General features: G+C 36.9%; 1 protein-coding gene across 3 annotated transcripts in view; it reads left to right on the forward strand.

The window, feature by feature from the left end:
* Fam172a (family with sequence similarity 172 member A) overlaps positions 1-19,875 on the forward strand; it is a 440,570-nt gene that overhangs the window by 107,340 nt on the left and 313,355 nt on the right. For all 3 annotated transcript variants that reach the window (XM_055604043.1, XM_055604046.1, XM_055604045.1), the window contains one exon: positions 14,115-14,180. In XM_055604043.1, the coding sequence (XP_055460018.1) occupies positions 14,115-14,180 (66 nt within the window). The remainder of the gene's footprint in view (positions 1-14,114; positions 14,181-19,875) is intronic.

A 19,875-nucleotide genomic window follows, 5' to 3' on the forward strand; every position in this document is an offset into this window, starting at 1 on the left:
ATTAAAAAAGATTACTTCAGACCTATCTCTCTCATGAACACTGATGCAAAAATACTCATTAAAATACTGCAATCTGAATCCAAGCACATATAAAGGGTATCATCAACCATGACCAAGTAGGCTTCATCCCAGGCATGCATGGGTGGTTTAATATATTGAAATCCATCAATGTAATCCATCATATAAACAAACTGAAAGAAAAAAAAACACATGATCATCTCCTTAGATGCCAAAATAGAATTTGATAAAATCCAACACCCATTCATGTTCAAAGTCTTGGAGAGATCAGGGATACAAGGCACATACCTCAACATAGTAAAGGCAATGTACAGCAAGCCTATAGCCAACATCAAATTCAATGGAGAGAAACTTAAATCAGTCCCATTGAAATCAGGGATAAAGCAAGGTTGCTCAATCTCTCTATATCACTTCATCATAGTATTTGAAATCCTAGCTGGAGCAATAAGACAAATAAAGGAGATCAAGGGGATACAAGGCTGCCCACTCTCTTCATATCTCTTCAACGTAGTACGTGAAGTCCTATGTAGAGCAATAAGACAAGTAAAAGCGATCAAGGGGATACAAATTGGTAAGGAAGCAGTAAAAATATCACTTTTCTACAGAGGATATGACAGTCTACATGAGTGACTCCAAAAATTCATCTATAGAACTCCTTCAGCCGATAAACACCTTCAGCAAAGTGACTGCATACAAAATTAACTCAAAAAAAAAAAAATCAGAAGCCCTCCTGTATACCAAAGACAAAAGGGCTGAGAAATAATTTTAGGAAACTGCACCCTTCACAAAAGCAACTAATAACATAAAGTACCTTGGTGTGACTCTAACTTAGCATGTGAAAGACTTGTTTGAAAAAAACTTCAAGTCTCTGAAGAAAGAAATTGAAGACGATATCAGAAGATAGAAAGATCTTCTGTGCTCATGGATCTGTAAGATTAACATAGTGAAAATGGCCATCCTGCCAAAAGCCAGCTACGGAGTCAATGCAATTCCCATCAAAATACCAACACAATTCTTTTTAGAATTTGAAAGAAAAATTCTCAACTTCATATTGAGAAACAAAAAACCCAGAATTGTCAAAACGATCCTTTATGACAACTGATTGTCTAGTGGTATCTCCATCCCTGATCTCAACGTATACTACAGAACAATAGTAATAAAAATAGTACTGGCATAGGAACAGAATGGTGGATCAATGAAATCGAATTCAAGACCCAGAAATAAACCCACACACCAACAGACACTTGATTACAAAAACCATACAATGGAAAAAAGGCAGCATCTTCAACGAATAGTGGTAGTCTAATTGGATGTATATTTGTAGAAAAATGCATATAGATCCATATTTATCCCCTGCACAAAACTGAATTCCAAGTAGATCAAAGATCTCATCATAAAAAAGATATCCTAAATCGGTTAGATGAAAAAGTGTGGAAGAGCGTAGAACTCACACAGGAGACAACTTTCTGAACAGAATGCCAACAGCACAGGCTCTAAGATCAACCCTCAATAAATGGGACCTCATGAAACTGAAAAGCTTTTGTAAAGCAAAGGACACTCATCAGAACAAAATGACTGCCTACAGACTGGCAAAGGATCTTCACCAACCCTATATCTCACAGAGGGCTAATATCTAGAATATGTAAAGAACTCAAGAGTTAAACAGCAAGAAGTCAAGTAATCCTTTTACATAATTGGGTATAGATTTAAACAGAGAGTTCTCAATAGAGGAATTTCAAATTGCACAGAAACACTTAAAGAAATGCTCAACATCCTTAGCCATCTGGGATATGCAAATCAAAATGACCCTGAGATTTCACCTTACACCCATCAGAATGGTAAGATCAAAATCTCAAGTGATCACACGTACTGGAGAGGATGTGGAGAAAGGGGAACCCTCCTCCATTGCTGTTGGGAATGTAAATTTGTACAATCTGGCGCTTTCTCAGAAAATTAGAAATAGTGCTTCCTCAAGATCCAGCTATACCACCCCTAGGAATATATCCAAAACATGCTCAAGTACACAACAAGGACATTTGTTTAACCATGTTTGTAGCAGCTTTATTTGTAATAACTAGAACTTGGAAACAACCCAGATGTCCATTATGGTGAAATGGATACAGAAATTATGGTACATTTCCACAGTGGAACACTACTCTGCAAGTAAAATAAGGAAATCATGAAATTTGCAGGCAAATGGTGGGACCTAGTAAAGATCATCCTGGGTGAGGTATCCCAGAAACAGAAAGACACACATGGTATATACTCACTTATAAGTGAATATTATACATAAAATATAGGATAAACCTATAAAAGTCTGTACACCTAAAGAAGCTGTGCTTGAACGAGGACCCCGGGTAAGATGAGCAATCCTCACTCAGAAGGGCAACCGGGGTGGATATTGGAAGGAGAACACAGGAAACTTGGGGTAGAGTGCACGTAATCTTATGAAATAAGGGGGAGATAGAAAGACCTGGAGGGGACAGGAGCTCCACAAGGAGCACCACAAATCCAAAAAATCTGGACTCAATTGTCTTTTATGATACTGATACTCCAGCTAAGGACTGTGCATGGAGATAACCTAGAACATCTGCCCAGATGTAGCCCATGATATCTCAGTGTCCAAGTAAGTTCCCTAGTAATGTGAACAGGGTCTGTTACTGGCATGAACTCAGTGGCTTGGTCATTGATCACCTCCCTCTGAGTGTGGAGCAGCCTTACCAGGCCACAGAGGAAGACAATGCAGTCAGTCCTGATGAGACCTGATAGACTGGGGTCAGATGGAAGGGGAGGAGGACCTCCCCTATCAGTGGACTATGGAAGGGTCAAGGGAGGAGAAGAGGGAGGGATAGTAGGATTGGGATTATAAAATGGAAGGAGCCACAGCTGAGATACAAGGTGAATAAACTCTAATTAATAAAAATAATCAATTTAAAAAATGGAATAAATAGAAGTAGATATTAGAAGATGGAAAGATCTCCCATGCTCATGGCTCAGTGGGATTAACATAGTAATAATGAATATCTTACCAAAAGCAATCTACAGATTAAATGCAATTCCCTTCAAAGGGCCAAAACAATTCTTTAAAGTCCTTGAAAGAGCAATTCTCAACTTTATATGGAAAAACAAATTCTGGAGGAGCTAAAACAGTCCTCTACAATAAAAGATCTTTAGGAGGTATCGCCATCCCTGTACTCAGGCTGTAATAGAAAGCAGCAGTAATAGAAATTGTATGGTACTGGTACTGGGATAGAAATGGACTGATGAAGCAATGGAAACAAATTGATGACCCAGAAATAAACCCTCATAACTACGAACACCTGATTTTTGACAAAGATGCCAAAACATATAATGGAAAAAAGATAGCATCTTCAACAAATTGTGCTGGTCCAACTGGAAGTCCACATTTCCGAGGACCTACGAAAGCCTCTACCCAATACAGTGGAGATTGTCCTGATGTTGAATGTATTGGTTAGCCAGCCCTGAGCGTATGAGAGCAGAAGAGCTGTTCCTGGCCCTTTGCTGGACAGCGTAGTGGAGCTGGCTCCGATGGCGTGGGTGGAGGTGTGCTGGCCCTGTGGCTGTGAGAGCATGAGAGCTGAGTCTGCCTGCAGCTGACAGTGGCATTGGGTGGCCCACTGTGGAAATGGCTGCAGTGCTCATCCTGGTGATGCAGGCTGACTCACCTAGCTACTACCCAAGCCCACATTCAGGGCTTGGAGTTGGCTTCCTCAAAGTCTATATCATCTGTGATTTGTTGAAGCATGTGAAGGGGTGGATCTTGCTGATCCAAAGCTGCAGTGTCTCCATGACACAGGGCAACAACAGGATAAATGGGAGCCCTGGTGCAGCAGACATTGCGGACCTGTGCATGCTGCCTGTCTCCCTGAGTTCATATGTGCATCGATTCTGGTGATTTTTTGGTGTTTTCTTTTCCTCTCCTCTCATTCCCATCCTCCCTCCCCTACTCCTCAGGTAAGAGGAACCTCCCTCTTACCAACTCAGACCAGCACATCAATATTGTGTGACAGAAGCCAGAGATCTCAAACCAGAGCAATGACTCATTGCAATGAACATTTGCTCCTGAACAGAGGGATATACTGTGGGACACACTGTGACACAGTACAGCTTTTACAGAAAGATCTTTTCTATGCTGCGTGTGTGTGTATGTTTGTGTGTGTGTGTGTGTGTGTGTGTGTGTGTGTGTGTGCAGGAAGGTTGCAAGGACAACGGGCAGGTATGAGGGGACAGGGAGATGTGTGGGACTGGGGTACATGATGTGAAACCACGAAGAATAAAAAGTTAAAACTACAAAGTAAATAAAGTGATGGAATATGATTTATACAAAAATATTTTGAACTGTTTTTTTTAAATGCTTCAGAATTATTTTTAAGTGTTTTAAAATTATTTCCTTATGATGCCTTATTCCACATTTTTTAATTCTAGTAATCTATTACATCATATTTTTGTTACTTTTCTTTGATTGCAGGAAACAGTACTTTTCATGAACTCATTTAAATCCTTATAATTTTGGTTTTATTCATCTACTTTTATCGTTAAGGTCAATATTCTCGTAGCATTTAAAAATCTTCTCTAGGGGCTTTGATGGTTGAAATACCAATACTGGCGGTTTTATTTATTTATTTATTTTTGCATTAAAGTTCTTCCAATCTAATTTTTATTTTTCATAGTTAATAAAAGTATTAAATAAAAATTGGTATTGCTCTGTATTAACCAAGCTAAATTTACTTTGTTACTACTGAAAGATTTTTGTTAATATTTTTTTATTAATTGATTCATTCATTTATTCACTTTTCATCCTGATTATAGGCCCTCCATTCTCTCTTCCCATTTCCACCCTCCCTCTCACTTCTCCCTATCCCCCTCCCCTACTCCTCAGATAAGAGGAGCCTACCCCTTACCAACTGAGACCAGAATATCAAGTTGAATCAGGACTTGGCTCATCTTCTTCCCCTGTGGCCTGGAGTAGCGGCCTCACCAGGGGAAAGTGGGTGAAAAACAGGCAACAGCGTCCATGTCAGATACAGCCTCCTCTCTCCTTTCTGGGAGATCCACATGTTGGCCATTCTACCTATCATCCATGTATGTATAAGGGGCCCAGGTCGAGTTCATGCATGGTCCTTGGTTGGTGCTCCTAAAGTCTCTCTAGGCACAGGTTATTTGTCTCTGTTGGTCTTCTAGTAGAGCTCCTGTCCCTTCTGGGTCCTTCTATTCTTCCCTCATTCTTATTCAAGATATCCTGAGCTCTGCCCAATGTTTGGTTGTGATTCTCAGCATCTGTTTCTGTCTAGGTAGAGCTTCTCAGAGGACAGTTATGATAGTCTCCTATCTGCAAGCATAGCAGAGTATCTAACATTAATAGTGTCAGAGGTTGGCTCTCTCCTATAGAGTGGGTCTCAGGTTGGGCTGGACATTGGTTGGACATTCCCTCAGTCTCTGCTCTATTGTTATCCCTGCATATTTTGTAGGCTGGGTAAATTTTGGGTCAATGTTTTTGTGAGTGTGTTGGTGTTGCCCTACCTCTACTAAGAGTCCAGTCTAGTTTAGATGGTAGTCTCTTCAGTCTCCATGACCCCTGCTACTAAGAGTTTCAGCTAGAGTCACCCCTATATCCTCCCAGGAGCCTAACCTCTCCTAGGTCTCCAGTTTGTCTCAGAGATGGCCCCAACCATGGTTTATCTTCTCTTTGCAATCTTGCTGTCCTCCCCACCCCATCTCCCAGTCTGTTCTATACCCTTATTTCTCTCCATGCTCATTTTTCAACCCTGTTCCCCTTCTTCAACCACTTCTGCTATTTATTCTATTTCCAGTTCTGAGTGATATTTAAATAACCTCCTTTGGGTCCTCCTTGTTACTTACCTTCTTTAAATGTATACATCATAGTATGGTTATCCTGTACTATATGGCTAATATACACTTATAAGTCAGTACATACACTGTGTATCTTTTTGCATCCGACTACCTTACTTCGGACGATATTTTCTTGTGCCATCTGTCTGCCTGCAAATTTCATGGTTTCCTTGTTTTTTAATAGCTGAGTAATATTCCATTCTGTAAATGTAACACAGTTTCTTTATCCATTGTTTGGTTGAGGGATATCTAGGTTGTTTCTAGTTTCTGGCTATTACAAATAAAATTGCTATGAAGATAGTTGAGCAAATGTCATTGTTATATGGTGGAACATCTTTTGGGTATATGATGGGGAGTGGTATAGCTGGGTATTGGGCTAGAGCTATTCCCATTTTTCTGAGAAAGCACCAGATTGATTTCCAAAGTGGTTGGTTAATTGAGGAGGGTTCCCCTTTCTCCACAACCTTGCCAGCATGTGCTGTCACTTGAGTTTTTGATCCTTTTTATTCTGATGGGTGTAAAATGGAATCTCAGAGTCCTTTTGATTTGCATTTCCCTGATGACTAAGGATGTTGAGTATTTCTTTAAGCGCTTCTCATCCATTCGATATTCCTCTATTGAGAATTCTCTGTTTAGCCATGTATTCCATTTTTTTAATTGGATTATTTGATTTGTTTGTGTTTAAATTCTTGAGTTCTTTATATATTTTGGTTATTAGCCTTCTACTATATGTAGGGATGGTGAAGATCTTTTCCATTCTGTAAGCTGCCATTTTGTTTTATTAACAGTGTCTTTTGTTATATGGATACTTTTCAGATTCATGAGGCCTGTTTATTATTTTTTGATCTTAGAGGCTAAACTGTTTTTGTTCTGCTCAGGAAGTTGTCTCCTGTGCCAATGAGTTCAAGGCTGATTTCAGCTTTCTCTTCTAATTGATTTAGTGTATCTGGTTTTATGTTGAAATTTTTGATTCATTTGGATTTTAGTTTTGTGCACGGTGATAAATATATATATATTGAGAATTTTTGCATCCATGTTCATGAAGGAAATTGGTGTGTAACTTTCTTTCTTGGTTAAGCCTTTGTATAGTTTAGGTATCAGGTTAAGCATTGCCTCATAAAATGAGTTTGGTAAACTCATTCTATGAAGCCACAGTCACCTTGGTACCTAAACCTCACAAAGACTCAACAAAGAAAGAGAATTTCAGGCCAATCTCCCTTATGAACATTGATGCAAAAATACTTAACAAAATACTTGCAAACCGAATCCAAGAACACATCAAAGATATTATCCACTATGACCAAGTAGGCTTCATCCCAGGTATGCAGGGGTGGTTCAATATACGGAAATCCATCAATGTGATCCACCATATTAACAAACTGAAAGAAAAAAACCCCATGATCATCTCCCTAAATGCTGAAAAAGCATTTGACAAAATCCAACATCCATTCATGTTTAAAGTACTGGAGAGTTCAGGGATACAAGGCACATATCTAAACATAGTAAAGGCGATATACAGCAAGCCTATAGCCAATATCAAACTGAACGGAGAGAAACTTAAAGCAATCCCACGGAAATCAGGGACAAGACAAGGCTGCCCACTGTCTCCATATCTCTTCAACATAGTGCTGGAAGTCCTTGCTAGAGCAATAGGACAGTTGAAGGAGATCAAGGGGATACAAATTGGGAAGGAAGAAGTCAAATTATCACTATTTGCAGATGATATGATAGTATACCTGAATGACCCCCAAAACTCTACCAGGGAACTCCTACAGCTGATAAACACCTTCAGCAAAGTGGCCGGATACAAAATTAACTCAAAAAACTCAGTAGCCCTCCTGTATACAAAAGACAAAAGGGCTGAGAAAGAAATTAGGGAAACAACACCCTTCACAATAGCCACAAATGACATAAGGTACCTCAGAGTAACCTTAACCAAGGAAGTCAAAGACTTGTATGAAAATAATTTCAAGTCTCTGAAGAAAGAATTAGAAGAAGACATCAGAAGATGGAAAGATCTTCCATGCTCATGGCTTGGCAGGATTAACATAGTAAAAATGGCCATCTTACCAAAAGCAATCTACAGATTTAATGCAATTCCCATCAAATTGCCAACACAATTCTTTACAGACCTGGAAAGAAAAATTCTCAACTTCGTATGGAATAACAAGAAACCGAGAATTGCTAAAACAATCCTCTACAATAAAAGATCTTCTGGAGGTATCTCTATCCCTGATCTCAACCTGTACTATAGAGCAACAGTTATAAAAACTGCATGGTACTGGCATAGAAACAGAATGGTGGATCAATGGAACTGAACAGAAGACCCAGAAATAAACCCACACACTTATGGATACCTGATTTTTGACAAAGATGCCAAAACCATACAATGGAAAAAAGATAGCATCTTCAACAAATGGTGCTGGTCCAACTGGATGTCTACATGTAGAAAAATAAAAATAGATCCATACTTATCACCCTGCACAAAACTGAAGTCCAAGTGGATCAAAGACCTCAACATAAAACCAGACACATTAAATCAGCTAGAAAAAAAAGTGGGGAATACCCTAGAACTCATTGGTACAGGAGAAAACTTCCTGAACAGAACAGCCACTGCACAGGCTCTAAGAGCAACAATCAATAAATGGGACCTCATGAAATTGAAAAGCTTCTGTAAAGCAAAGGACACCATCATCAAAACAAAGCGACTGACTACAGATTGGGAAAGAATCATCACCAACCCTTTATCTGACAGAGGACTCATATCCAGTATATATAAAGAACTAAAGAAGCTGAAAAGCAGCAAACCAAGTCATCCACTTAAAAAATGGGGAACAGAGCTAAAGAGAGAATTCTCTGTAGAGGAATATCGAATGGCAGAGAAGCACTTAAAGAAATGCTCAACCTCATTAGCCATTAGGGAAATGCAAATCAAAACAACCCTGAGATTTCACCTTACACGCATCAGAATGGCCAAGATGAAAATCTCAAGGGACAACACATGCTGGAGAGGTTGTGGAGAAAGGGGAACCCTTCTCCACTGCTGGTGGGAATGTAAACTTGTACAACCACTCTGGAAATCAATCTGGCCCTTTCTCAGACAACTAGGAATAGCGCTTCCTCAAGATCCAGCCATACCACTCCTAGGCATATACCCAAAAGAGGCTCAAGTACACAAAAAGGACATTTGCTCAATCATGTTTGTAGCAGCTTTACTTGTAATAGCCAGAAGCTGGAAACAGCCCAGATGCCCCTCAACTGAAGAATGGATGCAGAAACTGTGGTACATCTATACAACGGAGTATTACTCATCAATGAAAAATAAGGAAATCTTGAAATTTGCAGGTAAATGGTGGGACTTGGAAAGGATCATCCTGAGTGAGTTGTCCCAGAAGCAAAAAGACACACATGGTATATACTCACTCATATAAACATACAACATAGAATAAACCCACTAAAATCTGTATATCTAAACAAACTAAGCAAAGGAGAGGACCCTAAGTAAAACGTTCAATCCCCATCCTGAAAGGCAAAGAGGATAGACATCAGAAGAAAAAGAAAACAGGAAACAACCTAGGAACCTGCTACAGAGGGCCTCTGAAAGCCAGAGGAAGAAAACAGGAAGCAACCTCGGAACCTGCCACAGAGGGCCTGTGAAAGCCTCTGCTGTGCAGACTGTCAAAGCAGATGCTGAGCCTGATGGCCAACTGACAGGCAGAGTGAATGGAATTTTATGTAAGAAGTGGGAAATAGTAAGAGCTGGAGAGGACAGAAACTCCACAAGGAGAGCAACAGAACAAGATAATTTGAACACAGGGAACTTCCCAGAGACTCATACTCCAACCAGGGACTATCCGTGGAGATAACCTAGAACCCTGACAATGCAGCCACTTCTGATGAGAACTGATAGACTAAGATCAGAAATAAGGAGAGGAGGACCTGCCCTATCAGTGGACTTGGGGAGGGGCATGCATGCAGAAAGGGGGGAGGGGGTACTGGGAGGGGAGAAGGGAGGGGCTTATGGGAGGATATAAAATGAATAAAGTGTAATTAATAAAAGTTAAAAAAATGAGTTTGGCAATGTTCCTTCAGTTTTTATTTTGTGGAATAGTTTGAGGAGTATTAGATTGCCATTGGCTCTTCTTTGAACATCTGATAGAATTCTGGACTGAAACCATTGGGCCCTGACTATAATTTGTTAGGAGACTTTTAATGACTGTTTCTATTTCCTTAGGGGTTATATGACTTTTTTAGATTGTTAACTTGATTTTGATTTAACTTTTGTACATGGAATCTATCAAGAAAATTGTCGATTTCATTTATATTTTCTAGTTTTATGGAATATTGCCTTTTAAAGTAGGACCTTAAGAGATTTTGGAGTTCTTCAGTGTCTGTTGTTATGTTCCGTTTTCGTTTCTGATTTTGTTAATTTGGATATTATCTCTCTGCCTTTTAGTTAGTTTGGCTAAGGGTTTGTCTATATTATTGATTTTCTTAAAGAACTAACTTTTGGTTTTGTTGATTCTTTGTATTTTTATCCTTGTTTCTAAGTTATTGATTTCAGCCCTGAGTTAGATTATTTCTTGCCATCTATTCCTTTTTGTTGTGTTTGCTTCTAAATTTTGTTGTAGAGCTTTCAGATGAACTGTTAAGTTACTACTATGTGATTTCTCCAATTTCTTTATGACGGTGCCTAGTGCTATGAAGTTTCCTGAGCTCTGTTTTCACTGTGTCCCATAAGTTTTGGTATGTTGTACTTTCATTTTCATTGAAATCTAGTCTTTTTTTTTTTTTAAATTTCATTCATGACACAATGGTCACTGAGTAGAGAATTGTTCAGTTTGCAGGAGTTAGTAGGCTTACTATTGTTTCTGTTGTTGTTGAATTCCAGCTTTAATCTATAGTGGTCTGATAGAATACAAGGTGTTATTTCAATCTTCTTGTATAACTGTTGACGCTTTGGACAGAGCATCTGCTCAGTTTTGGAGAAGGATCCATGAGGTGCGGAGAAGGTACACTCTTTTGTGTTTTGGTAAAATGATCCATAGGTATGTGTTATGTCCATTTGATTCATGATGTTAGTTTCATTTTTTCTGTGTTTAGTTTCTGTTCTGTTGACCTATCCTTTGGTGAGAATGGGGTGTTGAAGTCTCCCGGTTCAATGTGTGATTTACATTTTAGTAGTGTTTTTGTTGTTGTTTTTTGTTTGTTTGTTTTAATGAATGCCTGTGCCCTTGCATTTGGGACATAGATCTTCAGAATTAAGATGTCGTCTTGGTGGATTTTTCCTTTGATGAGTATGTAGTACCGTTCCCCATGTCTTTTGATTACTTGTGTTTGAAAGTCTATTTATTTCATATTAGAGTAGTTACTCCTGCTTGTTTCTTGTGTTTGTTTGGAAAACCTTTTCCAGCTTTTTACTTTGATGGTAATGTCGATCTTTGTTGCTGAGGTGTTTCTTTTATGTAGCAGATGATGGATCCTATTTTCATATTCACTCTGCTAACTGGTGTCTTTTTATTGGGGAATTGGGGCCATTGGTGTTGAGAGTTATTAATGAACAGTGATTGATGATTTTTGTAATTTTGATTTCGGTAGTGATAGTGTGAGTGTGTATGCTTTCCTTCTTTTGTTTTTACTGGTGTGAAATTATTTATTTCCTGTGTTCTCTTGGGTGTAGTTACCCTGGTTGTGTTGAAGTTTTCCTTATAGTATCCTCTGTAGAGCTGGGTTAGTTGAAAGATATTGTTTAAATTTAGTTTTGTCATTTGTTTTTTCCATCTATGTTGATTAAAAGTTTTACTGAGTATAGTAGTCTGGGTTGGCATTTGTGGTCTCTTAGGATCTGTAAGGTATCTGTCCAGGCCCTTCTGGCTTTTAACGTCTCTTTTGAGATGTCTGGTGTAATTCTAATAGGTCTGTTTTTATGTATTACTTGGCTGTCATAGGGTTGTAGGAGGTGAAACTTTTTTCTTGTATCATTGTCTGCATGGTTGTCTTCAGGTTCTTTATGTGATGTAAAGTAGCCATGTTCTTACTCTACAGATCAGTGAGGCTCTGGTAATGTAGGTTCCCTTAAAATTATGCCTTATTAGGAAAGACAGAAAGCTGGAGAATATGTAAAATATGTTACTCCCTCCCCTTGAGAGAGGGCTTACTTCTAGAATGCACTATGGACCTACAGTGTTTCTGGAGACACTTGTCCAATAGGCCAAGTATAAGCAAATTTAAATTTTTGAATTATAATATGAAAATAAAGAATTGTCTGTGTTATATTTATATTGATAGAAGGTTTAAATTGCCAAATGCTATTTTTTCTTAAATTATGTCTCAATTATTTTGCATAGTCATGATTTTATATGGCTTTAATTGGTTTTGTTGAATTTATGTGAGTTTAATTGGTGTTGTTATACTTTATCTATAATGATATGTTAAGGATTGCAGGAGTTGGGGTTGGAGTGATGGTTCCATGGAATGATGGTTCCAGAGTACTGTCTGTGCTTCCAAAGGACAGGATCCACATGACAATTCACACCTATCTGTAATTCCAGTTCTAAAGGATCTGACACCTGTACACCAATGCAAATAAAATAAGAATAATATAAAAATAAAATAAATTATATAAAAAAGTTTGCAGGACTGTCAGAATTTGTTTTAACTAATCTCATTTATTTAAGTCATGTCTCTTGAAGTGATAAATCACTCTTGTGTTGCTTCTTACATAGTTTTAAGTTTGAGTTACATGGTTTTTTTTAGTATTATTTGGAGTGTATATTTTCACTGTCTTCTAGTGAAATTATAGGGAACATAATATTAGTTACCATATTAAATTACAAAGATATTATTAGACTAATAACTAGATAAATGTGTTATCACCTTTAAAATGACTGATAATAGAGATTTTTTTCACATACATATATGAAACTGTTTTTAAAATAAAATGAATGTATGTACATAAAAGAGTTTTAGCCTCCTTAAGGAAGGCAGACTAAAAGTCTGTGTTAGATTACTGAGCTGAATATGGCACCAAAACAATCAATATCTTTTGTTTTTTCCTTCCTTCCTTCCTTCCTTCCTTCCTTCCTTCCTTCCTTCCTTCCTTCCTTCCTTCCTTCCTTCCTAACCTCATTTTGTTTTACAAAACCTGTCATGTTGCCACTGAAATTAGTTATTAGATATTTTGCCTAGGTAACTACAGTTGTCTTTGGGAGGAAAAATACTATTAGAATGACCATTCAAACTGCCTATGAAACTTTCGCTCCTATTCCTAAGCCTTGCTATTTTTGCTCTTTGCCTACCAAATAAATAATATGTTTCATACTGCTGTTGTAACAAAATACCATTAATACCATTTCCTGGCTAGAAGCAGTACAGTTTATTATGTTGTATTTCTGTGGATCAGAAGGAGACTTAGCAGAGTAAAATGAAGGTATGGATAAGCAGTTTTGGGCTAAAAGAGAGAATCAATGTCCTGGATTTTATATTGTTGGCAGAATTCAGTTCCTTGAATGGATAGCATTGAACTCTCATGTTGGTATTGACTGCAAACTATAGATCTCCAGACGACATAGCTCTTTGACTCTGTTCTTAACTTTCTAACCCAAAAAAGCCAGTTGAGTCCTTTCTGTATGACCTCTCTATAACACACCATAGTTCTATAGCTTTCTACTTTTAAGAACATGAATGACTTGAGTTGAACCATCTCACTAATTTCAGCTCATCTTTTTCTCAAGGACCTTAACAACAGTCATATATGGGGGTTTATGAGCTTACACATACAAATTTTCAGGACTTGGGGTGGCCATCTTTGAGGAGTGCATGGTTCTAGACACAGTATTGACTGTACTTGTCCTGGACTGGTTGATTTTCCTTTTCTTCTCATAATACTTTCTCAAATGGTATGGAGATCCCACTTCTCTGATAAATTACATTATGTATAACATCAATGGAGAAATTGTAAGTGAAGCAGTTTCTAAAAACACTGGAAAATTTCATTTCCAAAAGAGAAAGTGTTATGTGTTTTCTGTTAACATGTAAAACTCATTTTAACCCATAGTAGCCATGCATACAACTGCAGAAGGTAAAACATAACACCATTTATTAAGAGGCTGTGTGATGCCAGAGCATTTGAAGGAGAAGAAACAATAATAACCTCTAATAATTTATTAACAGAAATCTGTCATCTCATTTTAATATTTTAAATATTTTATTTCTTTCCTCCTCAGATCATCACAAAATATGTTTATGATCTCCTGGAAGAGGACTGTAATTTGAAAAAAATCTCTATTCCAGTAAGTCCAATTTTCAAAAATGTTTATTCCAAATAAAATGCTTTGGTCCATATAAAGTGATTTTCAATTCAGGAGAAAATTTTTATTGTGCGTTAACAATGCTAAATTTAAAAATAAAAGTGCTCTTGCATTGATATAATAATTCAATGCCTGTAAGTATCCTAATTCTTCTGTACAGTTCTTACAAAATAAGACAATTGGTGTAAAAGATGAACAGTGTTGATGGCCAGTCTGTTAAGATGATGACAAAAAAAGGTTTTCTTTTACGTTATCTCATTTCACCCAGTGTTTATATTTGTTTAATAGAATCCAGTGCACTTTACATTGTAATAGGCATTCATTGACTCTTGTATTCTTTGAAGTAGGTTTTTTTTAAATTTAATTTTATGTTTTAATGAGTGTCTTGTCTACTTGTATTTGTGCACCTCATGCATTCCTGGTGCTCACACAGTCCAGAAGAGGGCGCTAGAACCCCTGAAACTGGAGTTATAGAGTGGTGACAGTGTCCATGAGTGGGTGCTTAGAATTAGACCTGGGTGCCCTGTAACAGTAGCCAGTGCTACTCTGACCGCTGAGCTGTCTCTATACCCTTATGTCTACACAGTATGTTTTTTCCCCTACACGTTACCAAAGTTCTTCCTGCTGTTTTAAAATATTACTTGCTTTTGTTTTTTTGTTTGTTTCTGTTTTTATCAGAAGACTAGAAAGTTTGTATACATTTTTGGAAATTTGGAATTACAAAGTTTAGGATTTGTTCTTAGACTTAAACTCTAAACAAAACATTTGCTTTTTTTTTGAGTTTATAATTGAATTACAACATTGCTCCTTTCTTCCAAATATTCTCCTTCTTCCAAATATTCCCATATACATACTCCTTTCTTTTAAATTGATGGCCTCTTTTTTTCTAATTGTTATTGTATGCATACATACATAATAATTTATATTGTGAAATGCTAAGCTTTTGAAATGAATACATAGTCGTCATATATGTAAAATGATGGTTGGACTAGATTAAATGATTTTTGCTGCTCCTGACAACTTTTTTTATTTTATGATATGAATTCATATGACAATGAAATTGATTTATTTAATACAAAAAACTTTGCATATAGATAATTTCTGTGATCTTTTACATAGGGTTCTTAATATCTTGATTCATGTTATTGAGGAGCTTGAAGATATCTTCATTCTTTTGATTCTCACCTTTGATTGCATAGTTCTAGTAGGTAACCTTTGGTAATAGATAATAATGTTGTTCATTCATTGATTCATTTAGTTCAGTAAGTGCTTGTTTAAGTCAGCCTTTTAAATTTTAGATACTCTTGGTACTTGTGATGTAATAGTAAAGAAAATGTTATTGTGTGCCATAGATAGGTCATACCTTGCTTTAGTTTGAAACATGGCTTCTTACAGGAAAGCATGGAAGTCTAAATTTTAGCATCCTTTTGACAATCCATATCGTTGTCCTTTGGAAAATCAAAATTATTGGCTTCAAGCCTACTTCCTTATTCTGCAAATCTGTATATTGAAGCTGCATATTTTGGCATATGCCTTTAATCCTAGAACTTAATGGATAGATGCCAGCAGATCTGTGTGAGTTCAAGGACAGTGTGGTCTTCATATCAATTTGCAGGCCAGCTGGGGCTACATAGTTTCACCCTGTCTCTAAATAAGAAGGAAAGACAACCTTTATAAGTTTGGTTTTTTTTGAAATTTAAAGTAAAATTTTATCACTTTATTCAGTTTCTGAAGAAGGACATTTAAAGGGTTTATTTTTTAGGCTCTTGATACCATTCATATTTTGTCTTTTGACTATAAAATTTCTGGCTTGTTGGAAACTCACAGGAAACATCCTTTGGTCTCCAGATTTAGAGCACAAATCACAGTTTGCTATGTAGAGAGTGTTTTTTAAATTAATTTTATACATTTTCCATATAGAAAACCTAAAATTAAAGCACTTTGTTTTATAAATTTGATAATTCCTACTTTAAATTTAATGTAAAAATTCAGTAGGTTTAGAGAAAGATTCATGTTATATGAGATGTGAAATAATCACTGTGTCTATCTTTGTGTAATAAATTTTCCTTTATTTTGTAAGCTTGGCATTAAATATTGGCATTCGCAAATGATCATGCTGCAAAATGTGGAAGTTATTTTTCAATAACTATTACTTTTCTCTTTTAAAGTACACATTAACAGTGTATTTTTTTAAGGAAATGTTCTTTTCTACTAAAATAATATTACCAGACTTTTTTTTTTCCTGTTAATAAACTAAGTTTTAGTTTAATAGTTAAAGTAAAAAGGTCCCTTTCCTACTTTTAATGTGGAAGCATCTTGGGAAGCAAAAGCCTGACAGTGTCACGATCATGCTTAGGTTCTCCATAATCACAGAGTAATAAGAACAGAATGTTCTCAGTTGCAGTGTCTTTTGCTTATGTAAGCTGTTAGAGGTGTGAATCAGATTAATAACTTCTATAAAATAAAATTTCATTTTAGTTTATTACATGCATCTTGTTTAAGTGAAACACTATTTGTGGGCTCTTAAGTATTCCATACTGAACTGTTAAAATTCATTAAAAATGCTAAATGTTTTTTGGTGTATCTCACTGATCTGGGGGTATGTAAATTGAACTATATTAGAATGGCCTTTGTGCTTTCTTTTTGAAAGGCTTAGCTTAACTGCATGGTAATGTTTGCAGATAAATGTCCTTGTAGTAATTTCTAAATTTGATTGAGGTAGTGAGGAAAAAACTATTTTATATAGATATTATGCTATATAAATTTAGCGTTAATTTCCAGAGAGTAAATTTTTATCATGTTTAGAGTTGGTTTTCTTTATTATCTGTTCAATGCTACCCAATGATTTGTACTCATGTCGCTCTGCCCATTTTGTCATTTTATTTCCATGATTACTTCTCCTACTTGTTCTCTTTTTTTGTATACTCTGCCCATTTCATCATTTATTTCCATATGCATTACTTTTCCTCATTGTTCTCTTTTCGTGTATACTCTGATTTTCACATATTTTCTCTTAATTTTTTTTCTCCCCTGAGATATGAGTCTCTCTGAGTAGCCTTGGCTTCCTTGGACTAGGTTTTTAGACCAGGGTGGCCTTGAACTCACAAAGTTTGTCTGCCACTGCCTCCCTAAGTGCTGGGATTAAAGGCATGTGCCACCTCACCTGGCTCCTGTGCCACCCCCCCTGGCTATGAATTGCACGCATTTTCAACCATCTTTTTCAACTGTTCAATTAAAGTTTATTTATGGCTGCTTTCATCTTTAGTCTCATAAAAATTCTCAAGTAGCATTATAATATTTTTTCTTTTTTGAAAATAATTTTTCTACTAGTTTTAAAGAAATTCTTGAATTTAAAGGAGTAATTTTCCACTCCCATTGCCTAAAATGTTGACTCTGATATGGAAGTGGTAGTACTTGTTATCTCGCATACTGCATTGGAGCCAGGGCATTAGAGTTTAACATAGTCCTGTATTCTGTGGCAAGCTTGAAGCCAGCCTAGCTACCTACACATGACCCTCTATCAGACAAACAGAACAATTGTACTATTTGGGAACTTGGTTAATAAGAGACTTGTTCATAACCATCAGTTGGAACTGTCGATTAGATTTTTGTGGGCTCATCTCTGGATACACAACTGAAGACAGTGGCTACCACTCTCTGTAATCCACCAGTTCTCTATGTAGACATAGGCCCCGTGAGCCTCCACCCCAGAAACATGATGGACTCATATACCTATACCTGGGTAGGCTCAGAGGAGAACCCTTAGCTGTTGTGGTTAACTGATTGTCATGGCTGTGTCATTCCTGGAAGATAACCCTTCTTTCTGTCTTTTGGCTCTTATGTCTCTTCCATTTCCCTTCTGCAATGTTTCCTGAAATGGAAATAAGATGGTATAAATGCTCTATTTAGGATGGAGCAATCAGTTGCCACTAATTCTCAAACCTAGGGCATCTATGAGTTCATGTATTCATTGCCATTTATTGCAAAGAGAAATTTATCTGTGGATAAGGCTGAGGATGCTCTTTTTCTGTGGATATAAGTATTTAGAAGGCAGTATGAGGCCTTGTCAGTTTAGCAACATAATAATAGCATATGCCTTCCAAGTTCTCAAGGTTTAAGACCCTCTCAGCCTCTGGTTTTTATAAAATACCAGACATGAATTTACTCCTGTGAAGGAGACCTCAAATCCAATGAGAGACTGGTTGGTTATTCTAATAACAGTTGTGCCATTGTTGCACCTGTAGGCACATCTTGCCTAGCAGGTTAACACTGCAGTTCATAGGGCTCATGTCTGCTTAGATGATTGATGCCATTTTGTCTCCAGGGCCTTGCATATGCCTTTCAGGATTCTGAAAGCTAGCCAGCAGGGAGGAAGCTTTCTAATTAGTTCCTCCTTGACTGATCTATATTTTGTAATGAATGTTGTGTTATGTCTTCAGCAACAGAGCATTATCAGTTTGTTCTGGTTTGTAATTAAGAAGAAATGGCAGGAACCTCCATTGTTTTTAGGGTTGCTGAGGGCTTAGCTGACCAATAATTCATAAGGACATATTTCATTTCTGGCACTGAAAATTTTGTTTAATAACTCTGGGCTTTTGTGAAAAACATTATCTGGCCATGCAAAGTATCTCCTTTCCAGGTTTTAAAAAAAAAATCTTATAAGCTTTTATACACCAATTAGGACTTACTTCTGTATGGGTTTTCATATACCTTTCACCTTGTTTAATCGTCTCTCCACCCTATTATCTCCCAGTCCTCCTCAGAGTAAATATTTCTACCCTGGGGTTCTCCCAGTCCACCTTTCTATTATTTATGTTTTACTATCCACTGTTTCCCTAAAGAATCCCCTAGCCTAGTGGCTCCTTTCTTCTTTTTTTGCTTATACAAATACTCCAAGTTAAATACATAAATCTGAAGATTCAAAGCTGTGATCCTTCCATGAGAGAGAATATGTGACAAGTTTTTTATGCCTGGGTTATCTTTTACACACACACACACACACACACACACACACACAGCATTTGTTATTTTCTTGTTTAATAATAGCCATTTTGACTGGTATGAGATATAATTGATAGTAGTTGTAATATGGATCAATATCTATTGATGTTTAATATGCTTAAAATAATTATTTTATGTCTTTTGAGAACTCTATTCAGATCTATAGCCCATTTTAAAATTTGATTGTTTTTTTATGTTTAAAATTTCTTTAGTTTTTGTGCATTCTAGATACTAATTCCCTGAATGATTTAAATACATTGTATATAAAGGATATCCTTGCGATAGTATGATTCTGTATTTCCAAGGTTTGTTCTCCATTTACTGCTGCTAGGCTCTCTTCTAAACTGAGAATATAGCTAAATATAAATTACAAAACAGTATTTATTTTTAGACTTAGATTGTAGTGGAGCGAGCAGAAGATGAATGGGTACATGCACGCACATGCACAAACATGTATCATCTATCTGTCTATCATCTATCTATCTATGAAGGAGTTCACTGTCATGGATTGCTGTATATGTTGTGAAGGAGAATAACACAGTAAAAGGGACTTCAGATTCATGGGGAAGTGTTTGAGATGTTAACTGTAGAAAAGGAAGGCTTCACTGAGAAATAGGAGCTATTCCCTCCCTTCCTTCCTTCCTTCCTTCCTTCCTTCCTTCCTTCCTTCCTTCCT

This window comes from Psammomys obesus, unplaced genomic scaffold (assembly GCF_907164565.1).
Source record: "Psammomys obesus unplaced genomic scaffold, mPsaObe1.curated_primary_1811, whole genome shotgun sequence".
NCBI classification, from domain to species: Eukaryota; Metazoa; Chordata; class Mammalia; order Rodentia; family Muridae; genus Psammomys; species Psammomys obesus.